General features: G+C 41.0%; 1 protein-coding gene and 1 long non-coding RNA gene across 4 annotated transcripts in view; both read left to right on the top strand.

Annotated features, from left to right (window-relative positions):
- LOC120024290 (arf-GAP with SH3 domain, ANK repeat and PH domain-containing protein 2-like) overlaps positions 1 to 5,356 on the top strand; it is a 48,764-nt gene extending 43,408 nt beyond the window's left edge. Inside the window, exons 24-29 of the mRNA XM_038968493.1 lie at positions 710 to 811; positions 966 to 1,236; positions 1,594 to 1,655; positions 3,478 to 3,560; positions 3,946 to 4,065; positions 4,152 to 5,356. Of these exons, the coding sequence (XP_038824421.1) occupies positions 710 to 811; positions 966 to 1,236; positions 1,594 to 1,655; positions 3,478 to 3,560; positions 3,946 to 4,065; positions 4,152 to 4,226 (713 nt within the window). The 3' untranslated portion in view covers positions 4,227 to 5,356. The remainder of the gene's footprint in view (positions 1 to 709; positions 812 to 965; positions 1,237 to 1,593; positions 1,656 to 3,477; positions 3,561 to 3,945; positions 4,066 to 4,151) is intronic.
- An 11,650-nt stretch (positions 5,357 to 17,006) lies between these two features.
- Positions 17,007 to 19,605, top strand: LOC120023877. 3 transcript variants are annotated; one of them, XR_005472788.1, is made up of 4 exons: positions 17,007 to 17,396; positions 17,907 to 18,097; positions 18,726 to 18,751; positions 19,246 to 19,605. It is a non-coding gene; the product is annotated as an uncharacterized LOC120023877 (long non-coding RNA). The 3 variants fall into 3 exon arrangements; XR_005472787.1 differs by having other exon boundaries at positions 17,007 to 18,097; XR_005472789.1 differs by having other exon boundaries at positions 17,007 to 18,097; positions 18,721 to 18,751.
- Positions 19,606 to 24,117: the final 4,512 nt, after the last annotated feature.

Genomic DNA, 24,117 nt, shown 5'->3' with positions numbered 1-24,117 from the left:
TGTTGATAGAATGATGACATCAAAACGTTGGTATATTGAGCTTTTGATTCTGGTTCTATGTCAAGTCACAATTGCCTCCCTGAATTCTCTATCAGATTAGATTGTTCCGTTAGCCAGGAAATGCTGACCAATTTTATCCAGTTTGCAAAATTTTTCCCATATTCGAGCCGAATTGGTAGAATGCTTGTGCGCTACTTTCAGCGCCTCCATGGCTTTATTAAAATTCTCTAGTTCCACTTTACAGGGAGAATCGGGGCCGTCTGTCACCATTTTAATAGTTATTATTCCCAAACCTCTCCCGACGGTATCCAGGGTGTTTTAGATTTCTTCACTCCCGTCTCTACACCTTCTATTAACTATTTTCCAAGGTAGCGCGACCCACTTCCCCAGAGAATAGTTATGGTATTTGTGCCTATTAATTGGTCACGGCACTTAATACCTTGTATTAGAACCAATACTATAGCGTCTGCAAATGTATTACTGGAAAACACGACCGCCCCAATAGGGCATAAACCAACCTCTCTCCTTATTGCTACTGCTCATATACTCAAATCGTGTTATCCTTCTCCTTTTCTAACCCACAGCTACTTGGCCCTTCAGGAATTGAGTTTGTCACCCCTGCGCTGGACCATAGGTCCTTGAAAGTGTTGCTGGAATAGTGACAAATGGTTGACCCTAAATGGTTGACCCTATGACTGTAACCTTGCAGGTCCACGGTGGAAGCAGGCTCCTATGGAGGTGGTGGGTAGACAGAGGTCCTCCTCAGACCCCCCAAACCCTCACACCCCAGACCCCAACAGCTCCATGTATGGTAAGTGCACTATACCATACTACACAATAAATAACACAATATAAGCACTGTATTACAAGATATAAGTACATTTTTAATGACTGCAGATGTAAAAAGGCCTTTATAATTATGTGATAGATAGATAGATTGATATCACTCCCCTCTCTCCATGTAGTGCTTCCTCCAACTGCTCCCCCTCCCCCTGTGAACAAGAGGACCAATGTGATGGAGCCTAGAGGCCATAAGACTGGTCCTCTACCACCTTTACCTCCAGTATTACCTGGGCCTCCAGTGCCAACGGTCATCCCAGGAGGACCAGTCCTACCAACAGCACCCCCCTTCAAACCCACACAGCCCCCTCCTGTCCCCGCACACCCCTCTCCTGTCCCCGCACACCATCCCAGCAGGAGAGCCACAGGGCCCAAGTCACCTAAATCACCGACTAGGTAAGAACTGGGGCAGAATTTATCAAGCATCTCAGAGTAAGAGTGCTGAATTAGGATCCGTTTAGTATTTTAAATCACAATGAATATGATTACGTGGATAGGGGGGACCTAATCCTAAATCAGCACTTCTACTCGGAGACACATATGGCCACTGACCATGGAAGGATGATGTTTTGAATTCTTAAACTGCATGCTCATATGTTCTCATTCAAGAGTATTGCATAATGTGTGTAGATGGAATGAGGGAGAAAACCTGTGGATAGATAGATACAGTAGATGGATGGATTGGTTTCACTCCCCGTTCTCCATCTAGTGATTATCAGTTAACTAAGACCCTTCGTGTATGTGTGGGTTCAGTTCAGATAAACCCACTCCTAAAGGACCTCCCACCAGGACTGCTGGACTAACTGATGGACCAGGTAAACAGACAAATACAATTATTATAAAATATTAAATAACTGGTCTGTTCTGATTCAAAGAGCTTTAATGTACAGTTGAAGTTGGAAGTTTACATACACCTTAGCCAAATACATTTAAACTCAGTTTTTCACCATTAGGATCACCACTTTATTTTAAGAATGTGAAATGTCAGAATAATAGCAGAGAGAATGATTTATTTCAGCTTTTATTTCTTTCATCATATTCCCAGTGGGTCAGAAGTTTACATACACTCAATTAGTATTTGGTAGCATTGCCTTTAAATTGTTTATCTTGGGTCAAACGTTTCGGGTAGCCTTCCACAAGCTTCCCACAATAAATTGGGTGAATTTTGGCCCATTCCTCCTGACAGAGCTGGTGTAACTGAGTCAGGTTTGTAGGCCTCCTCGCTCGCATATGCTTTTTCAGTTCTTCCCACAAATGTTCTATGGGATTGAAGTCAGGGCTTTGTGATGGCCACTCCAATACCTGACTTTGTTGTCCTTTAGCCATTTTCCCACAACTTTGGAAGTATGCTTGGAGTTATTGTCCATTTGGAAGACCCATTTGCGACCAAGCTTTAACTTCCTGACTGATGTCTTGAGATGTTGCTTCAATATATCCACATAATGTTCCTCCCTCATGATGCCATCTATTTTGTGAAGTGCACCAGTCCCTCCTGCAGCAAAGCACCCCTACAACATGATGCGGCCACCCCCGTGCTTCACAGTTGGGATGGTGTTCTTCGGCTTGCAAGCCTCCCCCTTTTTCCTCCAAACATAACGATGGTCATTATGGCCAAACAGTTATTTTTGTTTCATCAGACCAGAGGATTATTTCTCCAAAAAGTACGATATTTGTCCCCATGTGCAGTTGCAAACTGTAGTCTGGCTTTTTTATGGCGGTTTGAACAGTGGCTTCTTCCTTGCTGAGCGGCCTTTCAGGTTATGTCGATATCGGACTCCTTTTACTGTGGATATAGATACTTTGTATCTGTTTCCTCTAGCATCTTCACAAGGTCCTTTGCTATTGTTCTGGGATTGATTTGCACTTTTCGCACCAAAGTACGTTAATCTCTAGGAGACAGAATGCATCTCCTTCCTGAGCGGTATGATGGCTGCGTGGTCCCATGGTGTTTATACTTGCGTGCTATTGTTTGTACAGATGAATGTGGTACCTTCAGGCGTTTGGAAATTGCTCCCAAGGATGAACCAGACTTGTGGAGGTCTACAATTTTTTTTCTGAGGTCTTGGCTAATTTTGATTTTCCCATGATGTCAACCAAAGAGGGACTGAGTTTGAAGGTAGGCCTTGAAATACATCCACAGGTACACCTCCAATTGACTCAAATTATGTCAATTATCCTATCAGAAGCTTCTAAAGCCATGACATCATTTTCTGGAATTTTCCAAGCTGTTTAAAGGCACAGTCAATTTAGTGTATGTAAACTTCTGTCCCACTGGAATTGTGATACAGTGAATTATAAGGGAAATAATCTGTCTGTAAACAATTGTTGGAAAAATGACTTGTGTCATGCACAAAGTAGATGTCCTAACCGACTTGCCAAAACTATAGTTTGTTAACAAGAAATTTGTGGAGTGGTTGAAAAACGAGTTTTAATGATTCCAACCTAAGCGTTTGTAAACTTCCGACTTCAACTTAATGTGCTTTAACAAAGGAGCCGAAACGCCTCAGCAATAAACATCATTGAAGGGAATTAAGCTGCAGTTCTAAATCTTCTTTTACAATTGCGGCTTTATTCTATGTGTTACGTCAATGAATTGATGATTCCTGTCTCTGTGTGTCTTTTTGTTTGTGTGAGCAGTAAAGGCTGCACCTGTACCTGGCTCCCCTCACAGCTCTGGTCCCACCTCACCTCCAACACTGAAGCCCCGCGCCAACCACCCTGTAAGCGCCTCATATAATAATAAAATATGCCATTTAGCAGACACTTTTATCCAAAGCAACTTAGAGCAGTGTGTGCATACATTTTCATATGGGTGGCCCTAGTGGGAAAGGAACCCACAATCTTGATGTTGCTAACGCCATGCTCTACCAACTGAGCCACACAGGACCTGACCTCAGCCAATCATTAGCTCCAATTAGAGCTGTGCAATCACTACCTCACACACAGACTATTATAGCAATACAGTAATATCACATTTACACTGATTATGATCAAGTCATATTTACAGTCTTGGGATTTACCATCAGGACTGATTGAACACTTGCAAAATCATAAACTAACATTGTCTTGTCTCACGTTGTATTATTTGGCCTTTATCGCACTCAGAAACTGAAACCCAAGAGAGTGAAAGCCATCTACAACTGTTCTGCTGATAACTCAGATGAGTTGACATTCACAGAAGGAGAGGTGATCGTAGTGGACGGAGAGGAGGACCCGGAGTGGTGGGTAAGTACTGTATATATACACTCACTCACACTCAAGTGTTGTCATATCTGTACCACTGACTGTATCCTGTCCTGTGCATATTACAGTTTGGACATATGGAGGGGGAGCCGACCAGGAGAGGGGTCTTCCCTGTGAAATTTGTACACTTCATCACTGACTGATGCATCTGATGGTGTGACCGAAGCTGTCTCTCGCCTCTAGGCTGTTTTTATCTATGGCTGTATCAGAAGAGGCTGGTGGGAGGAGCTATAGGAGAGCAGACTCATTGTAATTGCTAGAATGGAATTGATGGAACAGAGTCAAACATGTGATTTCCATATGTTTGATACTGTTCCATTTATTCCATTCCAGACATTATAATAAACCCGTCCTCCTACAGCTCCTCCTACCAGCCTCCACTGGTCTTTATTATGTATGTGAGACTGTGAGTGAAAAAGATGTGGAATGTGCACAGTGTGTGTGTGTGTATGATGTTATTCTCATGCATCCAAACATCAAAAGAAAATGTCTGCTTCCCAAATGGCACCCTATTCCCTACATAGTGCACAACTTTTGACCAGAGTCCTATGGGTCCTGATCAAAGGTAGGGAGGGCACAGTATAGGGAATAGGGGATGTATACTATGTGACCTGCCAACAGAATGTTCTACAATTCTGGAAAATGTGTGACAAACTATGTAAGGACATTAACCAGATAAGAGGCAGGAGGAAACTGTTCCGCTGCCCAAGTGTTGAGAAACTTCACCTCAACAGTTTGTTGGGACAACTGGAAATAACTGGAGAAAGATTCTGGTTAGACTATGGCTAGAATTCAATCCAATCGCGCTTCGTCCACAATGTGCATTTTAAAGGCAATGTTCCCTCGTTCGCGGAGACGACATTCATGGTATACGCTGCACATGTCGGCTTAATCAAAGATGACCTTTAAATGGTGTGTTGTCCCTCAGATCCAGTAATGTGTATTATGTTATCAACTCAGATGGGTATTGAAAGAGTAAACTGGTAATGTAATAAAAAACATATTGTACAGACATTGAAAGTTTTCTACATATTACATAGTCATTAAACTGCTGTGAATCACAAACACTTGCCACAGTGCATGGTCATCCCTGACCACTTCTGCTGATGGGAAACTGATATGTTTGATCCTAACATCTAATTTATCAAGGAAGCATTTGTGAATATATAATGCTATGAAAAGGGTTACAGGGTAACTCTGTATGTACATTGTTGTAGCTGTACAATCATCTTCCCTCTTGTTCTTTACAAGGTCATTAAAACTTGAAATGGCTCATTGTGTGTTTTGTCTTCAATTCATTATGTTATGACGGATCAGTATAGTGGTCACTCTACTTACATGTACTGTAATGACAGTCCAGATGATGATGATGAAATGACAGATCATATCTAATAACTGCTCTGGCTGCTAAAATGTTGTTACAACACTGGTGTCGTGCCGGAAATCTCCCCCCTGCCAGAACAAACTTCACGTCAGGATAGGCAACCAAAATGAATAATTCATGTATGTGTGCTATATTAAACATAGAGGAGGGAGTAAAATGTTGGCAAGCAATAAACATTTGAGAACAACTATGGCTGAATTATTGTCCTTACACTTTCAAAAATACTAATCGAATAAGACATGGGAGAGAAAAACTCCCGAAAAAAGGGGCTGATAGGACGTAGTGACGTATGACGTAAAGGTAACGTAAGGGTAATGGCGGACTGAAGGGATTTATGTAGAGCACCTCAAGATAAAACATAATATTCGAAATATCTGCTAAATTAGACTAAAATATTAGCACTACTTAATCTGGTGAGTGACAACCTTCAATCTGGACAATAACACAAAACAAATCCTAAAACTAGAGACATTTATCGACAAATATTACGAAAACAGGCAACAACCAAACATGACGGCGAGTAAGACAGGGGAACCGATTACAAAACGAAAACGTGACTCTTCTACAGACACTGATGACTTAATATTCTCACCACCGGGAATGGTAAAGGTCGAAACCGATCTGTTAAAATCAATAAATGACAAACTGGGTATACTTGAATTAGTTAGTAAGGATATAAAAGAGTTGAAGGCAAGCCTAGAGATGAGTGATGAAAAAGCTGCGACATTGGAGAAGCAAACACACGCGCTAAAAGGGACAGTCAATAAGATTGAAACCGAAATGAATGGAATTAAAAAGGAGAACACCGTTCTGAAGGAAACCTTACTAGACATACAAACTAGATCCATGAGAGAGAATTTGGTACTTACAGGTATCCAAGAAAAAGAAGGAGAAGTTCCTGAATCTATAGTTAGAGAGTTCCTCCTTACAGCGCTTCAGATTCCACGCGAAGTTATCGACAAAATCCAACTTGAACGCGTTCACCGCTTCGGACAGAGAGGGCAGAGGTACGAACGCCCAATCGTTGCCAAATTTGCTTCATTTAAAGATAAAATAATGGTTAAAAGCCTGGGTAAAAGACTTGCTGGGACCAAAATTGGCATGAATGATCAGTTTCCGAAGGAAATAGCAGAACGGCGCAAAGTTCTGTATCCAATTTTCAAAGAAAATAGATTAAAAGCGAAACGAGTAGCTCTCGTCGTTGATAAACTATATATTGATAACCAGTTGTTCAGAGACACAAAGACTACTCCATGGTTATTTTAAAAATTACAAAGTTCTCATAGACGAGGGAAATAAACACAATTCAAGCCCGGTTACTGATTGTAACAATACAATAAAAAATATAGCTTTTCTATAAATCTTCACATATAACTAATTGAACACACAAGCACTAATTCAACATAGTGAAGATAAAAACTAAGTAAACAGAAGGCACAGTATGTGTGGATGGTATGGTTTGTGTTTATTTTTTATTTTATTTGTTATGTTTGGAAAGTTGAGTGAGTGAGTAATGAAATGGTTGCATATCCCAGAGCCAATGTATTGCTGTGAGCCGGGTATGAGAGGGCTTTCAATGTTGTTCAGATGATGGATATACCTTTATAATGAATTATACGTCTTATTTATTTATTGTCCTATCATGGAGAACTACATTTTTTATTTATTTTTTTATAAATTATATCTAATTATTTATTATCCTATTTTAATGGTACGGTCCATGGCACTATACCCTAGACACCCACCTGAATGACCCAGATACTAAGGAGAAGTCCCTAACTGTTTTATGTGCCCGCTGTAAGCGGTCTGTATGCAGCTAAAATGAGGTCAGAGACCAAGAGCAGCACTGCCCCCCTCAAGATTCTGAGCCTGCTTGGCAGGGTTGGTCCTGCAAAGCCAAAGCCCCATAAAGGGAGAGCATAATATACAAGGAAATTCTCAAAGCTGCTAATGAGAACCTTGACGACCTTGTACCTAGCCGGTGGGGATTCCGGTGGGGTGCCCCCACCCAGGCAGTGGCAGTGCTGGCAACACTAGCTGCAGTAACCCATGGGGAGGGGGTCACACTCGGACATTCAGAGAGGGGGTATATTATTGTGGCCCTGGCGGCACAAAATCAAAGTCGGACTGCATGGAGATGCGTGGGGACATGGTCATGACGGGTGGCCGTATTGTGGGTGTTTCAGGAATAAGGTGTACATTTGACCTCCATTATCTAGGATATGACAATGGTAAATAAATCTCTCAATTTTTGCTAATTTTTTGTGCGGTCTTGCAGGCCTTCTCATGCAGCTGCAACTGCAAGTGCATTTGTAAATCATGACCCATCTTGAGTTGGGCTCTGGGATGGTGCAATTGTTGAGAAAGTGAGCTTATGGTTGTGTGGGGGTAAGGGCTGAGTGTGTGTGGGTGTATGTGTGTATCCCACAACTGTTGCGAAGGAAGAAGTAAAAGATGTTAGGGACAATAGAGGATGATCCACAGATATATATAATACAAATCGAGGTGAGGGCAATGGAAATGCATATGGTAATTGATCTTCTTCAATTCGGTAAATGGCACTGTATGCTCTTTTCAAAGAATGGATCCCAGTCAGTTCAGGGCTATGGGATACAGGGGGTCGAGGGTGGTCTACCGGGCATTGGGATGACAAGCCATCTCGAGATGAGGCCTTTTAGCGGGTGGAATAGTAGGGACCAATTGGAGGTTTACTTAGTAGAAATGCAAATATCATGGTACAACTATATAGACACTCAATCATTATGTTACTTTTTAATAGTACGTTTACAAAAATATATTCTGATTAAAAGAATGAAAGGTGTGTCTCATTATGGTAAGTGGTGAAATAAGTATAGCCAGTTACAATTGTAATGGCTTAGCAGATAATAAGAAAAGACGATCAGTATTTACCTGGCTAAAAGAGAAGGATTATAATATCTATTGTTTACAGGAAACCCATTCAACAGTTTTAGATGAAGTTTTGTGGAAAAAGAACTGGGGGGGCAAAATATATTTCTCCCATGGGCAAAGAAATTCAAAAGGGGTGATGGTTTTAATTAACAATAATTTTGATCCAAATGTGCAAATTGTCCAAACAGATCCTCAAGGTAGATGGATTATTTTAAATATGTTATTGGACAATAAACAAATATGGCTTGTTAACCTATACGGTCCGAATAATGATGATCCAAGCTTCTTTGAAAATATATATAAGAATTTATCAACTCTACAAGCAACACTAGACTCTATTATTATAGTGGGAGATTTTAATACGGTCTTAAATACCTCTATAGACCGGAAAGGAAATCACACTACAAACTATCACCCTCAGGCACTTAAGGAAATCATGAATGTCATGGATATATTGGAATTAGTGGATATATGGAGACTTAAATACCCTGATTTAGTGAGATATACATGGCGGAGGCTGAATCAAGCTAGTCGTCTTGACTACTTTCTTATACCATTCTCTCTGGCACCAAAAGTTAAAAAAGTGTTGATAGGGGACAGAATGCGGTCGGATCATCACATAATTGGCATATATATTTCTCTTACAGAATTTCCACGTGGGCGAGGATATTGGAAATTTAATCAAAGTCTACTAGATGATAAATTGTTTAGAACTAGGACAGAAGATTTTATAACTGACTTTTTCAGACATAACATAGGTACAGCAGATCCCCTTATTGTATGGGACACTTTTAAGTGTGCCTTTAGAGGCCATGCAATTCAGTACTCATCTATAAAACAAAGGGAATTTAGATCAAAAGAGTCCATATTAACAAAGGAAATTGAAGGACTAACAGTACAGTTAGATAGCAATAAAAACGGTACCATAGAGGCACAGAATAAGTTAGAGGAAAAACAAAAAGAAATGGAGGAACTTATTCAAGAAAGATCCAGTGTAATATATTATAAAAATAAAGCGAACTGGATGGAATATGGGGAAAAATGCACCAAATTCTTTTTCAATCTTCAATATAGAAATGCTACCAAAAAAAATGTATTAAAACTTGTTACAAATGATGGAGTCACGCATGATTCACCAAATGATATTTTGAAAGAGGAAGTAAAGTACTTTAAGAATATGTTTTCGTTTCAGGCTCCTCCATCTCCACTAACTGAAACTAATTGTATGGATTTTTTTCCTATTAATAATGTAAAATTAACATCTGTACAGAAAGACTCATGTGAAGGCCAAATTACAGAGGAGGAACTGCTTGATGCAATTGGGGCCTTTAAGGATGGGAAAACTCCAGGGCTGGATGGCATACCAGTGGAAGTATACAAAACTTTTTTGATATACTCAAAGGACCATTATTAGCTTGATTTAACCACTCCTATATAAATGGTAGATTATCAGACACGCAACAAGAAGGTCTGATATCGTTATTACTGAAACAGGACCCAAGTGGTATATATAAAGATCCAGTCCAATTAAAAAATTGGAGACCTCTTACACTTCAGTGTTGTGATGCAAAAATCCTAGCAAAATGCTTGGCGCATAGAATAAAAAAAGTTTTGTCAGATATTATTCATCCTAATCAGACAGGTTTTTTACATGGACGATACATTGGAGATAATATAAGGCAAGTACTGGAAACAATAGAACACTATGAAATATCGGGGACACCAGGTCTGGTTTTCATAGCTGATTTTGAAAAGGCTTTTGATAAAGTACGACTGGAGTTTATATATAAATGCCTAGAATATTTCAATTTTGGGGAATCTCTTATAAAATGGGTTAAAATTATGTATAGTAACCCTAGGTGTAAAATAGTAAATAATGGCTACATCTCAGAAAGTTTTAAACTATCTAGAGGAGTAAAACAAGGTTGTCCACTATCGGCATATCTATTTATTATTGCCATCGAAATGTTAGCTGTTAAAATTAGATCAAACATTAATATTAATGGATTAGAAATCCGTGGCTTAAAAACTAAGGTGTCATTGTACGCTGATGATTCATGTTTTCTTTTAAAACCACAACTAGAGTCTCTCCACGGCCTCATAGAGGATCTAGATACCTTTGCTATCCTCTCTGGATTAAAACCAAATTATGATAAATGTACCATATTACGTATTGGATCACTAAAAAATACACATTTTATATTGCCATGTAGTTTACCAATTAAATGGTCTGACGGAGATGTGGACATACTCGGTATAAAAATCCCAAAAGAAAGAAATGATCTCACTCCAATAAATTTTTATAGAAAGTTAGCAAAAATAGATAAGATCTTGCTACCATGGAAAGGAAAATACTTGTCTATTTGTGGAAAAATCACCCTGATTAACTCTTTAGTCATATCACAGTTTACCTATTTGCTTATGGTTTTGCCTACACCTAGTGACCTGCTTTTTAAATTATATGAACAAAAAATATTCCATTTTATTTGGAACGGCAAGCCAGATAAAATTAAAAGGGCCTATTTATATAACGAATATGAATTCGGAGGGCAGAAATTATTAAATATTAAAGCATTAGACCTCTCACTAAAGGCATCAGTCATACAAAAGTTATACTTAAATCCAAACTGGTTCTCTAGTAAATTGGTACGAATGTCTCATCCTATGTTCAAGAAGGGCCTTTTTCCCTTTATTCAGATTACACCTGCTCACTTTCGGTTGTTTGAAAAGGAAATAATCTCCAAAATATCCTTATTTTTTAAACAAGCCTTAGAAAGTTGGTTGCAATTTCAGTTTAATCCACCTGAAAGGACGGAACAAATAGTACAACAAATATTGTGGTTAAATTCAAATATAGTAATTGATAAAAAAAACTGTATTTATCGAAGAAATGTTTAAAAAAGGTATAATTTTTGTGAATGATATCATAAATAGGACTGGTGGAGTTATGTCACACATGCAGCTAACACAGACATATGGAAATGTCTGCTCTACCCAAAATTACAACCAATTAATTGCAGCATTACCACAAAAATGGAAGAGGCAAGTAGAAGGGGAAAAAAGTAAGGAACTTGTATGTCGGCCCTGTATTAAAGAACATAAATGGTTAAAGAAAAGTGTGATAAATAAAAACATATACCAATTTCATTTAAGGACCAAAAAACTGACAGCTGTGCCATATAAATTGCAAAATAGTTGGGAAGAGATTTTCGATGTACCCATTCCATGGCACATGGTTTATGAATTGATACGCAAAACAACGCCGGATTCAAAACTTCGAATTTTTCAATTTAAATTACTGTACAAAATTCTTGCAACTAATAGAATGTTATATATATGGGGTATACAATCTTCCCAGCTCTGCAGATTCTGTTGTGAGGAGGCAGAGTCATTAGATCATTTATTTTGGTATTGTCCATATGTAGCTCGTTTTTGGTCACAGGTCCAGGAATGGCTGAAGAATTGCAACATTTGCCTAGAACTAACGCTACAGATAGCAATACTGGGGGATTTGAAAAGCCATAGTCAATCAATCAATAATATAATAATTATTTTAGCAAAAATGTTTATTTTTAATTTACAATCTGTAGAAGCTATGAGAATAGGAAGGTTCAAATCTTTTGTGAAGCATCACAGCACAGTTGAAAAATATATGGCAAATAAAAATCCGAAATGGATGATGTTGGAAGATAGATGGGAAGGGTTGAGTGGAACTGAAGGGTGGGACTAATAACAAGATAAACAATGTAGGGCATACGGGATCTGTGAAATGTGTATAGGTGCGGAGCTTTTGTGAAATAGCACAGTTACAAGTGGAAATAAAATTGGATGGACAACAGAAATAGAGGAAGGACTAAGAACAAACAAGAGAGAACTATTATAAAGTAGTCTGTCTGTAAAATAGGTATAAGATGTATAAATTGAAGGTAAAAGCAGAAGTGTTTATTAGTTTACTCCAATTGGGGGAGCGGTGGTAGGGTTGCGGGGAATAATAATAAAGGTATATTCTTTAAAAAAGTATGTATGTCTATATAGGTATGTGTATGTATATATGTATATATGTATGCATGCGTGTATGGATATATATATTTACCCAAAAAAATATGGGGGATTGGAAATGATGCAGACAATTACATTGGAAGCAACATTCTTTCCGCAATATTAAGCTGATCCACCCCAAAAAAAAAAGAAGAAAAAAAAAAAAAAAAAAGACATGGGAGAGATGATGAATTTTGGCAAAGAGATTTATTTATAGACTAATACAAAATCAGTAATAGATTTAAGTACGGGCGACATGGGCAGCCGCCCAGGGCAGCATCATGCCACCCCAGCGGGCGCGGCTGCTGAAGGGGGGGTTCGCCCAGGGCGCCATAGAGGCTAGAACCGCCACATACACTTGAAACAAATAGCCAAACTGAAAACTGCAGACAAAAATGCTTTCTGCTACTAAGATCAGTGAAATGTAGGTTAAACTGACGGAGTGAAGAGCAGAAATCTCAACTAGCAAGCAAGTCGCAGCAATGAACGACTCTGTCAATCACCGCATTCTTATCGGCAGACTCAATAACCTTGGCTTCTCAAATGACTGCCTCGCCTGGTTCACCAACTACTTCTCAGATAGAGTTCAGTGTGTCAAATCGGAGGGCCTTTTGTCCGGACCTCTGGCAGTCTCTATGGGGGTGCCACAGGGTTCAATTCTCGGGCCTTTTCTCTGTATATATTAATGATGTCGCTCTTGCTGCTGGTGATTCTCTGATCCACCTCTACGCAGACGACATACATCTGGCCCTTCTTTGGACACTGTTAACAAACCTCCAGACGAGCTTCAATGCCATACAACACTCTGTCCGAGGCCTCCAACTGCTTTTAAATGCAAGTAAAACTAAATGCATGCTCTTCAACCGATCGCTGCCTGCACCCGTCTGCCCGACTAGCATCACTACTCTGGACGGTTCTGACTTAGAATATGTGGACAACTACAAATACCTAGGTGTCTGGTTAGACTGTATTCTCCTTCCAGACTCACATTAAGCATCTCCAATCAAAAATTAAATCTAGAATCGGCTTCCTATTTCGCAACAAAGCCTCCTTCACTCATGCTGCGAAACATACCCTCATAAAACTGACTATCCTACCGATCCTTGATTTCGGCGATGTCATTTACAAAATAACCTCCAACACTCTACTGGATGTAGTCTATCACAGTGCCATCCGTTTTGTCACCAAAGCCCCATATACTACCCACCACTGCGAGCTGTATGCTCTCGTTGGCTGGCCCTCACTACATATTCGTCGCCAAACCCACTGGCTCCAGGTCATCTATAAGTCTCTGCTAGGTAAAGCCCCGCCTTATCTCAGCTCACTGGTCACCATAGCAACACCCACCCGTAGCACGCGCTACAGCAGGTATATTTCACTGGTCACCCCCAAAGCCAACACTTCCTTTGGCCACCTTTCCTTCCAGTTCCCTGCTGTCAATGACTGGAACAAATTGCAAAATCACTGAAGCTGGAGTCTTATATCTCCCTCTCTATCTTTAAGCATCAGCTGTCAGAGCAGCTTACCGATCACTGTACCTGTACTCAGCCAATCTGTAAATAGCACACCCAACTACCTCATCCCCATATTGTTATTTATCCTCTTGCTCTTTTGCACCCCAGTATCTCTACTTGCTCATCATCATCTGCACATCTATCACTCCAGTGTTAATGCTAAATTGTAATTATATCGCCTCCATGGCCTATTAATTGCCTTACCTCAGTTATTGTCCAAAGATGCCCAAGTGTTTTTACCGGGCTAAATATGTAGCTAGCTACCTGGCTAGTTGGTATTTCCAAGTAGTTAGCCAACTAATTTACTATGTATTCTTACTATGAGTTCTCATCAAGATGCATTTTTTATTTTGCTGTCAAAATATTGCCATAATGCGTGCTTTTTCTGAATCTGTCAGAACGTCACTTTGTGTCAAATGTCATCATCAGACAGTCGACTCCTGTTTCCCTCCAACAGTGGAGCTGGACAGGTCATGCATCATTCTGGAGTTAAAGGGGACCAGAAATCATGGTAATGTAACACACGCAGTCATAAACTCAGCAAAAAAAGAAACGTCCTCTCACTGTCAACTGCGTTTATTTTCAGCAAACTTAACGTGTAAACATTTGTATGAACATAACAAGATTCAACAACTGAGACATAAACTGAACAAGTTCCACAGACATATGACTAAAAGAAATTGAATAATGTGTCCCTGAACAAACGGGGGGGTCAAAATCATGGAGGGATTGTGCCTTCCTGGTGTAACGGGCAGTTGTTGCCATCCTGTACCTGTCCCACAGGTGTGATGTTCGGATGTACTGATCCTGTGCAGGTGTTGTTACACGGGGTTGCGAGGACAATCAGCTGTCCGTCCTGTCTCCCTGTAGCGCTGTCTTAGGCGTCTCACAGTACGGACATTGCAATTCATTGCCCTGGCCACATCTGCAGTCCTCATGCCTCCTTGCAGCATGCCTAAGGCACATTCACACATATGAGCAGGGACCCTGGGCATCTTTCTTTTTGTGTTTTTCAGAGTCAGTAGAAAGGCCTCTTTAGTGTCCTAAGTTTAACTGTGACCTTAATTGCCTACCATCTGTAAGCTGTTAGTGTCTTATGGCTGATATCTCGTTAAAGGGATCGACTTGACAACAGCCAGTGAAAGTGCAGGGCGCCAAATTCAAACAGAAATCTCATAATTAAATTCCTCAAACATACAAGTATTATACACCATTTTAAAGATAAACTTGTTGTTAATCCCACCACAGTATCCGATTTCACGAAAGCATACCATGCGATTATGTTAGGTCAGCATCTAGTCACAGAAAAACACAGCCATTTTTCCAGGCAAAGAGAGAATTCACAAAAAGCAGAAATAGAGATAAAATGAATCACTAACCTTTGATGATCTTCATCAGATGACACTCATAGGACTTCATGTTACACAATACATGTATGTTTTGTTCGATAAAGTTCATATTTATATCCAAAAATCTCAGTTTACATTGGCGCGTTATGTTCAGTAATGTTTTGCTTCCAAAACATCTGGTGATTTTGCAGAGAGCCACATCAATTTACAGAAATACTCATAATAAACATTGATAAAAGATACAAGTGTTATGCATGGAATTATAGATAAACTTCTCCTTAATGCAACCGCTGTGTCAGATTTCAAAAAAGCTTTACGGAAAAAGCACACCATGCAATAATCTGAGTACAGCGCTCAGAGACCAAAACAAGCCATACAGATACCTGCCATGTTGTGGAGTCAACAGAAGTCAGAAATAGCATTATAAATATTCACTTACCTTTGATGATCTTCATCAGAATGCACTCCCAGGAATCCCAGTTCCACAATAAATGTTTGTTTTGTTCGATAAAGTTCATCATTTATGTCCAAATACCTCCTTTTTGTTCGCTCGTTTAGTTCACAAATCCAAATTCACGAGGCGCAGGCCAGACGAAAAATCAAAAAGTTCCATTACAGTTCGTAGAAACATGTCAAACGATGTATAGAATCAATCTTTAGGATGTTTTTATCATAAATCTTCAATAATGTTTCAACCGGAGAATTCCTTTGTCTTTAGAAAGGAAAAGGAACACAGCTAACTCTCATGGGCGCGTGCCTGACTGAGCTCATGGCCTTCTGCCTGACCCCTTCGTCAAACAGCTCTTATTCTCTCCCCCTTCACAGTAGAAGCCTGAAACAAGGTTCTAAAGACTGTTGACATCTAGTGGAAGCCTTAGGAAGTGCAATATTACCCCATAGACACTGTATATTGGATAGGCAAAGACTTGAAAACCTACATAACTCAAATTTCCCACTTCCTGGTTGGATTGTTTCTCAGGTTTTTGCCTGCCATATGAGTTCTGTTATACTCACAGACATCATTCAAACAGTTTTAGAAACTTCAGAGTGTTTTCTATCCAAATCTACTAATAATATGCATATTTTAGCCTCTGGGCCTGAGTAGCAGGCAGTTTACTTTGGGCACCTTATTCATCCAAGCTACTCAATACTGCCCCCAGCCATAAGAAGTTAACGACCGTTCCACAGGTGCATGTTCATTAATTGTTTATGGTTCATTGAACAAGCATGGGAAACCGTGTTTAAACCCTTTACAATGAAGATCTGTGAAGTTATTTGGATTTTTACAAATGATCTTTGAAAGACAGGGTTCTGAAAAAGGGACGTTTCTTTTTTTTGCTGAGTTTATTTGTCACACATTAAAATGTGTGAGTAAAACTTAAATAGAAGTAACCTGATAAGCACAATCGTTTGCAGCTGGACTGTGGAATTCACCAAGGACTGGATGGAACGCATGCCCTCTCCCTGTATCGATTTGATCGACCCGGCTGAGATAGACCTGCTTCTCATCAGCGAGTCTTCCTTCCCTCTCATCTGTTCTGTAGAAAACACAATACACAATAGAAAACAAATGAAAACAAGTGTTTTTTAACAAGTTTTTTTTATTGGACAAATCCAGGTAGTCCCTCCGTTTCAGTATGGGGGATACCTAGTCAGTTGCACAACTGAATGCATTCAACTGAAATGTGTCTTCCCCATTTAACCCAACCCCTCTGAATCAGAGATTAAGGCTGCCTTAATCGACATCCACGTCATCGGCGCCCGGGGAACAGTTGTTGTTGGGGGTTAACTGCCTTGGAGGGCAGAACGGCAGATTTTTATCTTGTCGATTTGGGAATTTGATCTACACAGCCATGTCTTCAGGGCAAAAACTACAGGATGCTGCTGTGGGTTCACATGGTTCACATGGTGTCGCTGACTGTCTCCGTTTTTCCTCCAGATAACATCTCTGCAGATGACATGATGCACAAAGAGACCAACTTGGATGAGAGCATGGAGAAGATCGAGGCCATCAAATTCTACGAGGTGTAAGAGGTGGCCTGCATTATGTTATGCTGTTACCGCGCGGGTCACGTCCTGGGCACAGCCATGTTTATGATGGAGATAGCAGGGGTAAAAGTGAGTACTGAGTTTAGAAAATAAGAGCTTTTTCAACTTCTTCTTGAAAAGTTCCATGATTTCCCCTGATTTTGTCCAGTTTTATTATTCTTGAATATCTCCTCATCTCCACCTTGTTTTTGTAGATGTGCCTTTATAAAGTGTAATAATCATCTCCCCAATGCATCACATAGATACAGAATGTGTTGTTTATTCTGGCCAGTAGATGGCACCCATATGCTGGACAAATGTTCCTGTTCAAGGCCATTCATGTGATGTTGTTTTCCATGTCTCATCCTCGTGTTTGCCTTGGGAAAAGGCCAGGAATTTCTGCTCATCCTGGGTGAGATTCTCCAACCAGTCCCCACTTCAGCCTGCTTATAGAGCAGGGATCTTCCTCTGTTCTATAGCTCCAGTCACTCTCAATCATGGAAGAGTTCATTAGGAACCAAACGACACCTGGCCTCCAATCAGAAACGCACTTTAAAAAGTTTTCCGTTGCGTGCTCTAATGAGCACAATCCTTCTCTAGTGTGTGTTTTTTTTCTAGAGGTGTACTAGCAGAACCACCCGGAGCGTCACGACATTCCCGTCTAGTACGCATAGTCTCTGGCTGAAAGAAGTGCTGCTTACCAGACCTACATCAACGCTGTGAACGACAAGATCCGCAAGGCCATCAATGTCAACAACCCCTTTGTCTTCAAGCACATCAGCAACCTCATGGTGGGTAACATTAATCAGATGAATGTTCAGCCTCCGACCGCAAGGCACTACAGAGGGTAGTGCGTACGGCCCAGTACATCACCGGGGCCAAGCTTCATTCCATCCAGGACCTCTATACCAGGCGGTGTCAGGAAGGCTCCAGCCACCCTAGTCATAGACTGTTCTCTGCTACCGCACGGCAAGCGGTACCGGAGCGCCAAGTCTAGGTCCAAGAGGCTTCTAAACAGCTTCTACCCCCAAGCCATAAGACTGTTGAACAGCTAATCAAATGGCTACCCAGACTATTTGCATTTCCCCCCCACCCCCACACACTGCTGCTACTCTGTCATTGTCTATGCATAGTCACTTTAATAACTCTACCTACATGTACCTATTATCTCGACACCGGTATCCCCGCGCATTGACTCTGTACCGGTACCCCCAGTATATAGCCCCGCTATTATCTCTTACTTTTTTTTTTTTTCTTAACTGCATTGTTGGTTAAGGGCTTGTAAGTAAGCATTTCACTGTAAGGTTGTATTCGGCATGTGTATTCGGCATGTGACAAATCAAATTTGATTTGAGTGGCATTTTATTACTTTTTTATATATTAGTGTAACGCTTCTCCTCTTCGTCTGATGAAGAGTAGTCAAGATCGGACCAACACGCAGCGTGGTAAGTGTCCATGTTAATATTTTAATATAACAGAACACGAAACAAAAATAACAACGAGAATGTAAGAAACTAAACAGTCCTGTCAGGTGAAACAACACAAAACAGAAAACAACTACCCACAAACACCAGGTGGGAAAAGGCTACCTAAGTATGGTTCTCAATCAGAGACAACGATAGACAGCTGCCTCTGATTGGGAACCACACCAGGCCAAACACATAGAAATACAAAACATAGAACAAAAACATAGAATGCCCACCCCAACTCACGCCCTGACCAAACCAAAATAGAGACATAAAAAAGGAACTAAGGTCAGGGCGTGACAATTAGGTACCAAATAGTAGATAGACTGAAACGGGGAGGGACTACCTGTACTTATTCAATAAGAAACTATTTTAATTTCCTTTGCAAAAAGGTTTGCTATGGTGTGCGCTAATAATTCTGACTCTGTTGTCCCCCTCGCTCCATGCTAACTCTGCTGTACCCCTCTCCCCAGAGTATGGACCACTGATGACGGCGGCCCAGTGTGGTGATGGCGTCTCCAGGTATGATGCAGCGCAGTCTGTCCTGAGAGTTGATCGAGAGCTGCTGCACCGACAAAAGGAACTATCATCATCGCCGTATACTGCGTGGAGGATACCCTCACCAAGTTGGGGCTCAGTCTTCAACACGTCTTAAGTTGCCCTTTTAAAGCAGACATTGCTCAGTCACGGTGACACGTTACACCAACAATAACCCTACAGTGTGGATTCATTTCAAGCCAAACTTTGTGATGAAATATTTATTATAATCAAATGACAGATAAAGAACACAATTTAACAGAATTAAGTAAATTAAAGACCAAGCTATGAGTGTGTATGATCTGTTCATGAGTTGACTGTTTCTCTGTGACTATCCTCAGTACATCATGTCAGAGCCAGAGGAGATCACCACCACATCAGGACAGGAGCTGCAGATGTCAGTGGACTAGAGAGGAGAGGGCTGTATTGGTTAGAACATTTCTCCTCTCCCAAAATCAGGGAAAGGAATGTTTTTTCTAGAACTCAAATAGGGCAAGCCAACTAAAGGTGTTGACCCTCCACATCTCTCAAGACATCTCCACTTTTAAATAGCACCTGGGCCAGCACAGGTGAAACACCTTCCCACTAACGAGATGGCAACCAGGGCAGGTGTAACACATACTGACTAACAAGGTGACACCAGTTGGTGTGCATAACGTGGTGACGAGCTATACGTGTTAAAATCCAACCTCAAAACATAAATGGGAAAACCAAAGCCTGTAACACCTTCCCCCTTAAGACAAATATCCTACACTCAAAAATATTATTGCAACAATTTCAAAGATTTTACTAAGTCACAGTTCATGAGGAAATCTGTCAATTGAAATATACAGTATATCACAAAAGTGAGTACACCCCTCACATTTTTGTAAATATTTGAGTATATCTTTTCATGTGACAACACTGAAGAAATGACACTTTGCTACAATGTAAAGTAGTGAGTGTACAGCTTGTATAACAGTGTACATTTGCTGTCCCCTCAAAATAACTCACAGCCATTAATGTCTAAACCGCTGGCAACAAAAGTGAGTACACCCCTAAGTGAAAATGTCCAAATTGGGCCCAAAGTGTCAATATTTTGTGTGGCTACTATCATTTTCCAGCACTGCCTTAACCCTCTTGGGCATGGAGTTCACCAGAGCTTCACAGGTTGCCACTGGAGTCCTCTTCCACTCCTCCATGACGACATCACGGAGCTGGTGGATGTTAGAGACCTTGCACTCCTCCACCTTCCGTTTGAGGATGCCCCACAGATGCTCAATAGGGTTTAGGTCTGGAGACATGCTTGGCCAGTCCATCACCTTTACCCTCAGCTTCTTTAGCAAGGCAGTGGTCGTCTTGGAGGTGTGTTTGGGGTCGTTATCATGTTGGAATACTGCCCTGCGGCCCAGTCTCCGAAGGGAGGGGATCATGCTCTGCTTCAGTATGTCACAGTACATGTTGGCATTCATGGTTCCCTCAATGAACTGTAGCTCCCCAGTGCCGGCAGCACTCATGCAGCCCCAGACCATGACCCTCCCACCACCATGCTTGACTGTAGGCAAGACACACTTGTCTTTGTACTCCTCACCTGGTTGTCGCCACACACACTTGACACCATCTGAACCAAATAAGTTTATCTTGGTCTCATCTGACCACAGGACATGGTTCCAGTAATCGATGTCCTTAGTCTGCTTGTCTTCAGCAAACTGTTTGCAGGCTTTCTTGTGCATCATCTTTAGAAGAGGCTTCCTTCTGGGACGACAGCCATGCAGACCAATTTGATGCAGTGTACGGCGTATGGTCTGAGCACTGACAGGCTGACCCCCCACCCCTTCAACCTCTGCAGCAATGCTGGCAGCACTCATATGTCTATTTCCCAAAGACAACCTCTGGATATGACGCTGAGAACGTGCACTCAACTTCTTTGGTCGACCATGGCGAGGCCTGTTCTGAGTGGAGCCTGTCCTGTTAAACCGCTGTATGGTCTTGGCCACCGTGCTGCAGCTCAGTTTCAGGGTCTTGGCAATCTTCTTGCAGCCCAGGCCATCTTTATGTAGAGCAACAATTTTTTTTCAGATCCTCAGAGAGTTCTTTGCCATGAGGTGCCATGTTGAACTTCCAGTGACCAGTCAGTATGAGGGAGTGTGAGAGCGATGACACCAAATTTAACACACCTGCTCCCCATTCACACCTGAGACCTTGTAACACTAACGAGTCACATGACACCGGGGAGGGAAAATGTCTAATTGGGCCCAATTTGGACATTTTCACTTAGGGGTGTACACACTTTTGTTGCCAGCGGTTTAGACATTAATGGCTGTGTGAGTTATTTTGAGGGGACAGCAAATGTACACTGTTATACAAGCTGTACACTCACTACTTTACATTGTAGCAAAGTGTCATTTCTTCAGTGTTGTCACATGAAAAGATATACTCAAATATTTACAAAAATGTGAGGAGTGTACTCACTTTTGTGATATACTGTAAATAAAATTCATTGGGCCATAATCTGTAGATTTCACATGACTAGGAATGCATCTGTTGGTCACAGATGGGCCTCACACTGGACCTCAGGATATCATCACGGTATTTCTGTGCATTCAAATAGCCAAAATGCAATTGTGTTTGTAGTCCGTAGCTTATGCCTGCCCATAACCCCACCATGGGGCACTCTTTTCACAACAGCAAACCGCTCACCCACAACGCCATACACGTGGTCTGCAGTTGTGAGGCCAGTTGGATGTACTGACAAATTCTCTAAAACAATGTTGGAGGCGGCTTATGGTACAGAAATGAACGTTCAATTCTCCGGCGACAGCTCTAGTGGACATTCCTGCAGTCAGCATGCCAATTGCACACTCACTCAAAACTTGAGACATCTGTGGTTTTGTGTTGTGTGACAAAACTGCACATTTTAGAGTGGCCTTTTGTCCCCAGCACAAGTTGCACCTGTGCTGGATCATGCTGTTTAATCAGCTTCTTGATATGCCACACCTGTCAGGTGGATGGATTATTTTGGCAAAGGAGAAATGCTCACTAAAGGATGAAAATAAATGTATCCATAATTTGAGAGAAATATGCTTTTTGTGCGTATGGACAATTTCTCGAATCCTTTATTTCAGCTCATGAAACATAAACCTCTAATAAATAAACGTGAACAACACTCCGTTTTATATTTTTGTTCAGTATATTTACGTTGGACAAGTTTGCGCACCAACAGAAAACTTCCATCTCAGAACATAATCAACTTAAATGCATCACCTTCACCAATGTAAACATGGCATCTACTGGCGCTCAATAATGAAGTAAAAGACACCCACGTTTTGGTAAATATAGCACTTTTTTTTCTTATAGCTGCTGAAAACTCATAAGTTTATAATGTATGTTTCTAAAACTCTCATCCCCCTGGAAAGAGCGCAACCAAAACATTGAAAAGTGCTAACGTGCTCCAACAGATTTGTTGCCCTGCAACAACCTCTCAGTATTCTCAAAGTACCTCTGACATGATGTCCAAACACAAGCTCATTCGGGAATAAAATCGAGAGATTCCTGAACAACCACCGGCACTGCAAACAGCACAAGACCACTTCATCAAAGTCTCTCAAACTCAAAGCAGTAAGCTCTCAACATAGACTTCAAAGTCTGATAAAATCTCAAGAGCACCTTGAAACTCTGGGTGGTAGGCACTAGAGGGGCAGTGGGTAACACCCAACTGTTGTAGCACTTGCTGGAAGATTTGAAATGAAATGTAAACCTTGGTCCGACTGCACTACCTGCGGAAGTCCAAACGTTGAAAATAATTTCACCATAGCCTTAACAATACTGGAAGCTGTGGTTTCTCAGTGGAATGGCCTCAGGGAAACAAGTGGCAGTGCACATAATGGTCAAGAGAAACTGATTATCACTCAGCTTTGGGCAAAGGAATAATACAATCCACCAGAACACTGCTGAAAGGTTTGTCAAAAGCAGGAATAGGCTGCAAAGGTGCAACCGGTACAGCTTGGTTTGGTTTACCCTTCCGCTGGCAAACGCGACAGGATTTACAGTAAGACAACATCCTGTTTCAGACTAGAATAAGTTATGCAGGAAACGGTCATACGTCTTGACCCCAAGAAGGTCTGCCTGTCACGTTGTATAAAATGTTGAGACAGCCGCAGGAATACGTAATAGGGGGTTTTAATGCTCCACCCAATATATAACATGCCATGAAAAGGCACGGGGACGAAGCAAAAAACAAACGTATACAAAAACACAGGAATGTAACCCAAACAAAAGAGCAAGGTTAAACCTCTAATAAATAAACGTGACCCGTAATAACAATGCACAGGACGAGACCCGTAATAACAATTGAACAATACTACACGGGACGAGACCTGTAATAACGTGTACACAATACACGCAAGCCGAAACAACAAAGCATAGGTACTCACAAGACCAACAGATATGGGAACAATAACCAACAAGACAATGGTGAACAGAGGGCACATATATACAATTACTAATCAGGGGAAAATATGAACCAGGTGTGCGTAATTAGACAGGACAGTCCTGGGTTGGTGGAAAATGAACCAGTTCAGTGACACCTAGAATTTGAGATACACTGGGCCAATCGTCTTCCTAAGAAGTGGGACGAGAACACCATTTCCTCATTAGAACACGATCTCTGTCAAAGTAATCCATACAAATGTATCTCAGCAAAAAGAGGGGAGAGGGAAACGGCTTTACTTTGTTCTGCAATCAGCTGCTTCTTAGACATTGAAGCGTCAGCTGTAAGGACGCTCTCTTCCTTCAGCGGTCCTACAAACTCGCTCACCTTTGGGGTTTTC

The sequence above is a fragment of the Salvelinus namaycush genome, chromosome 29 (assembly GCF_016432855.1).
Source record: "Salvelinus namaycush isolate Seneca chromosome 29, SaNama_1.0, whole genome shotgun sequence".
NCBI lineage: Eukaryota > Metazoa > Chordata > Actinopteri > Salmoniformes > Salmonidae > Salvelinus > Salvelinus namaycush.
The sequence above is the reverse complement of the archived record's forward strand: the minus strand, read 5'-3'. Positions and strand labels throughout refer to the sequence as shown.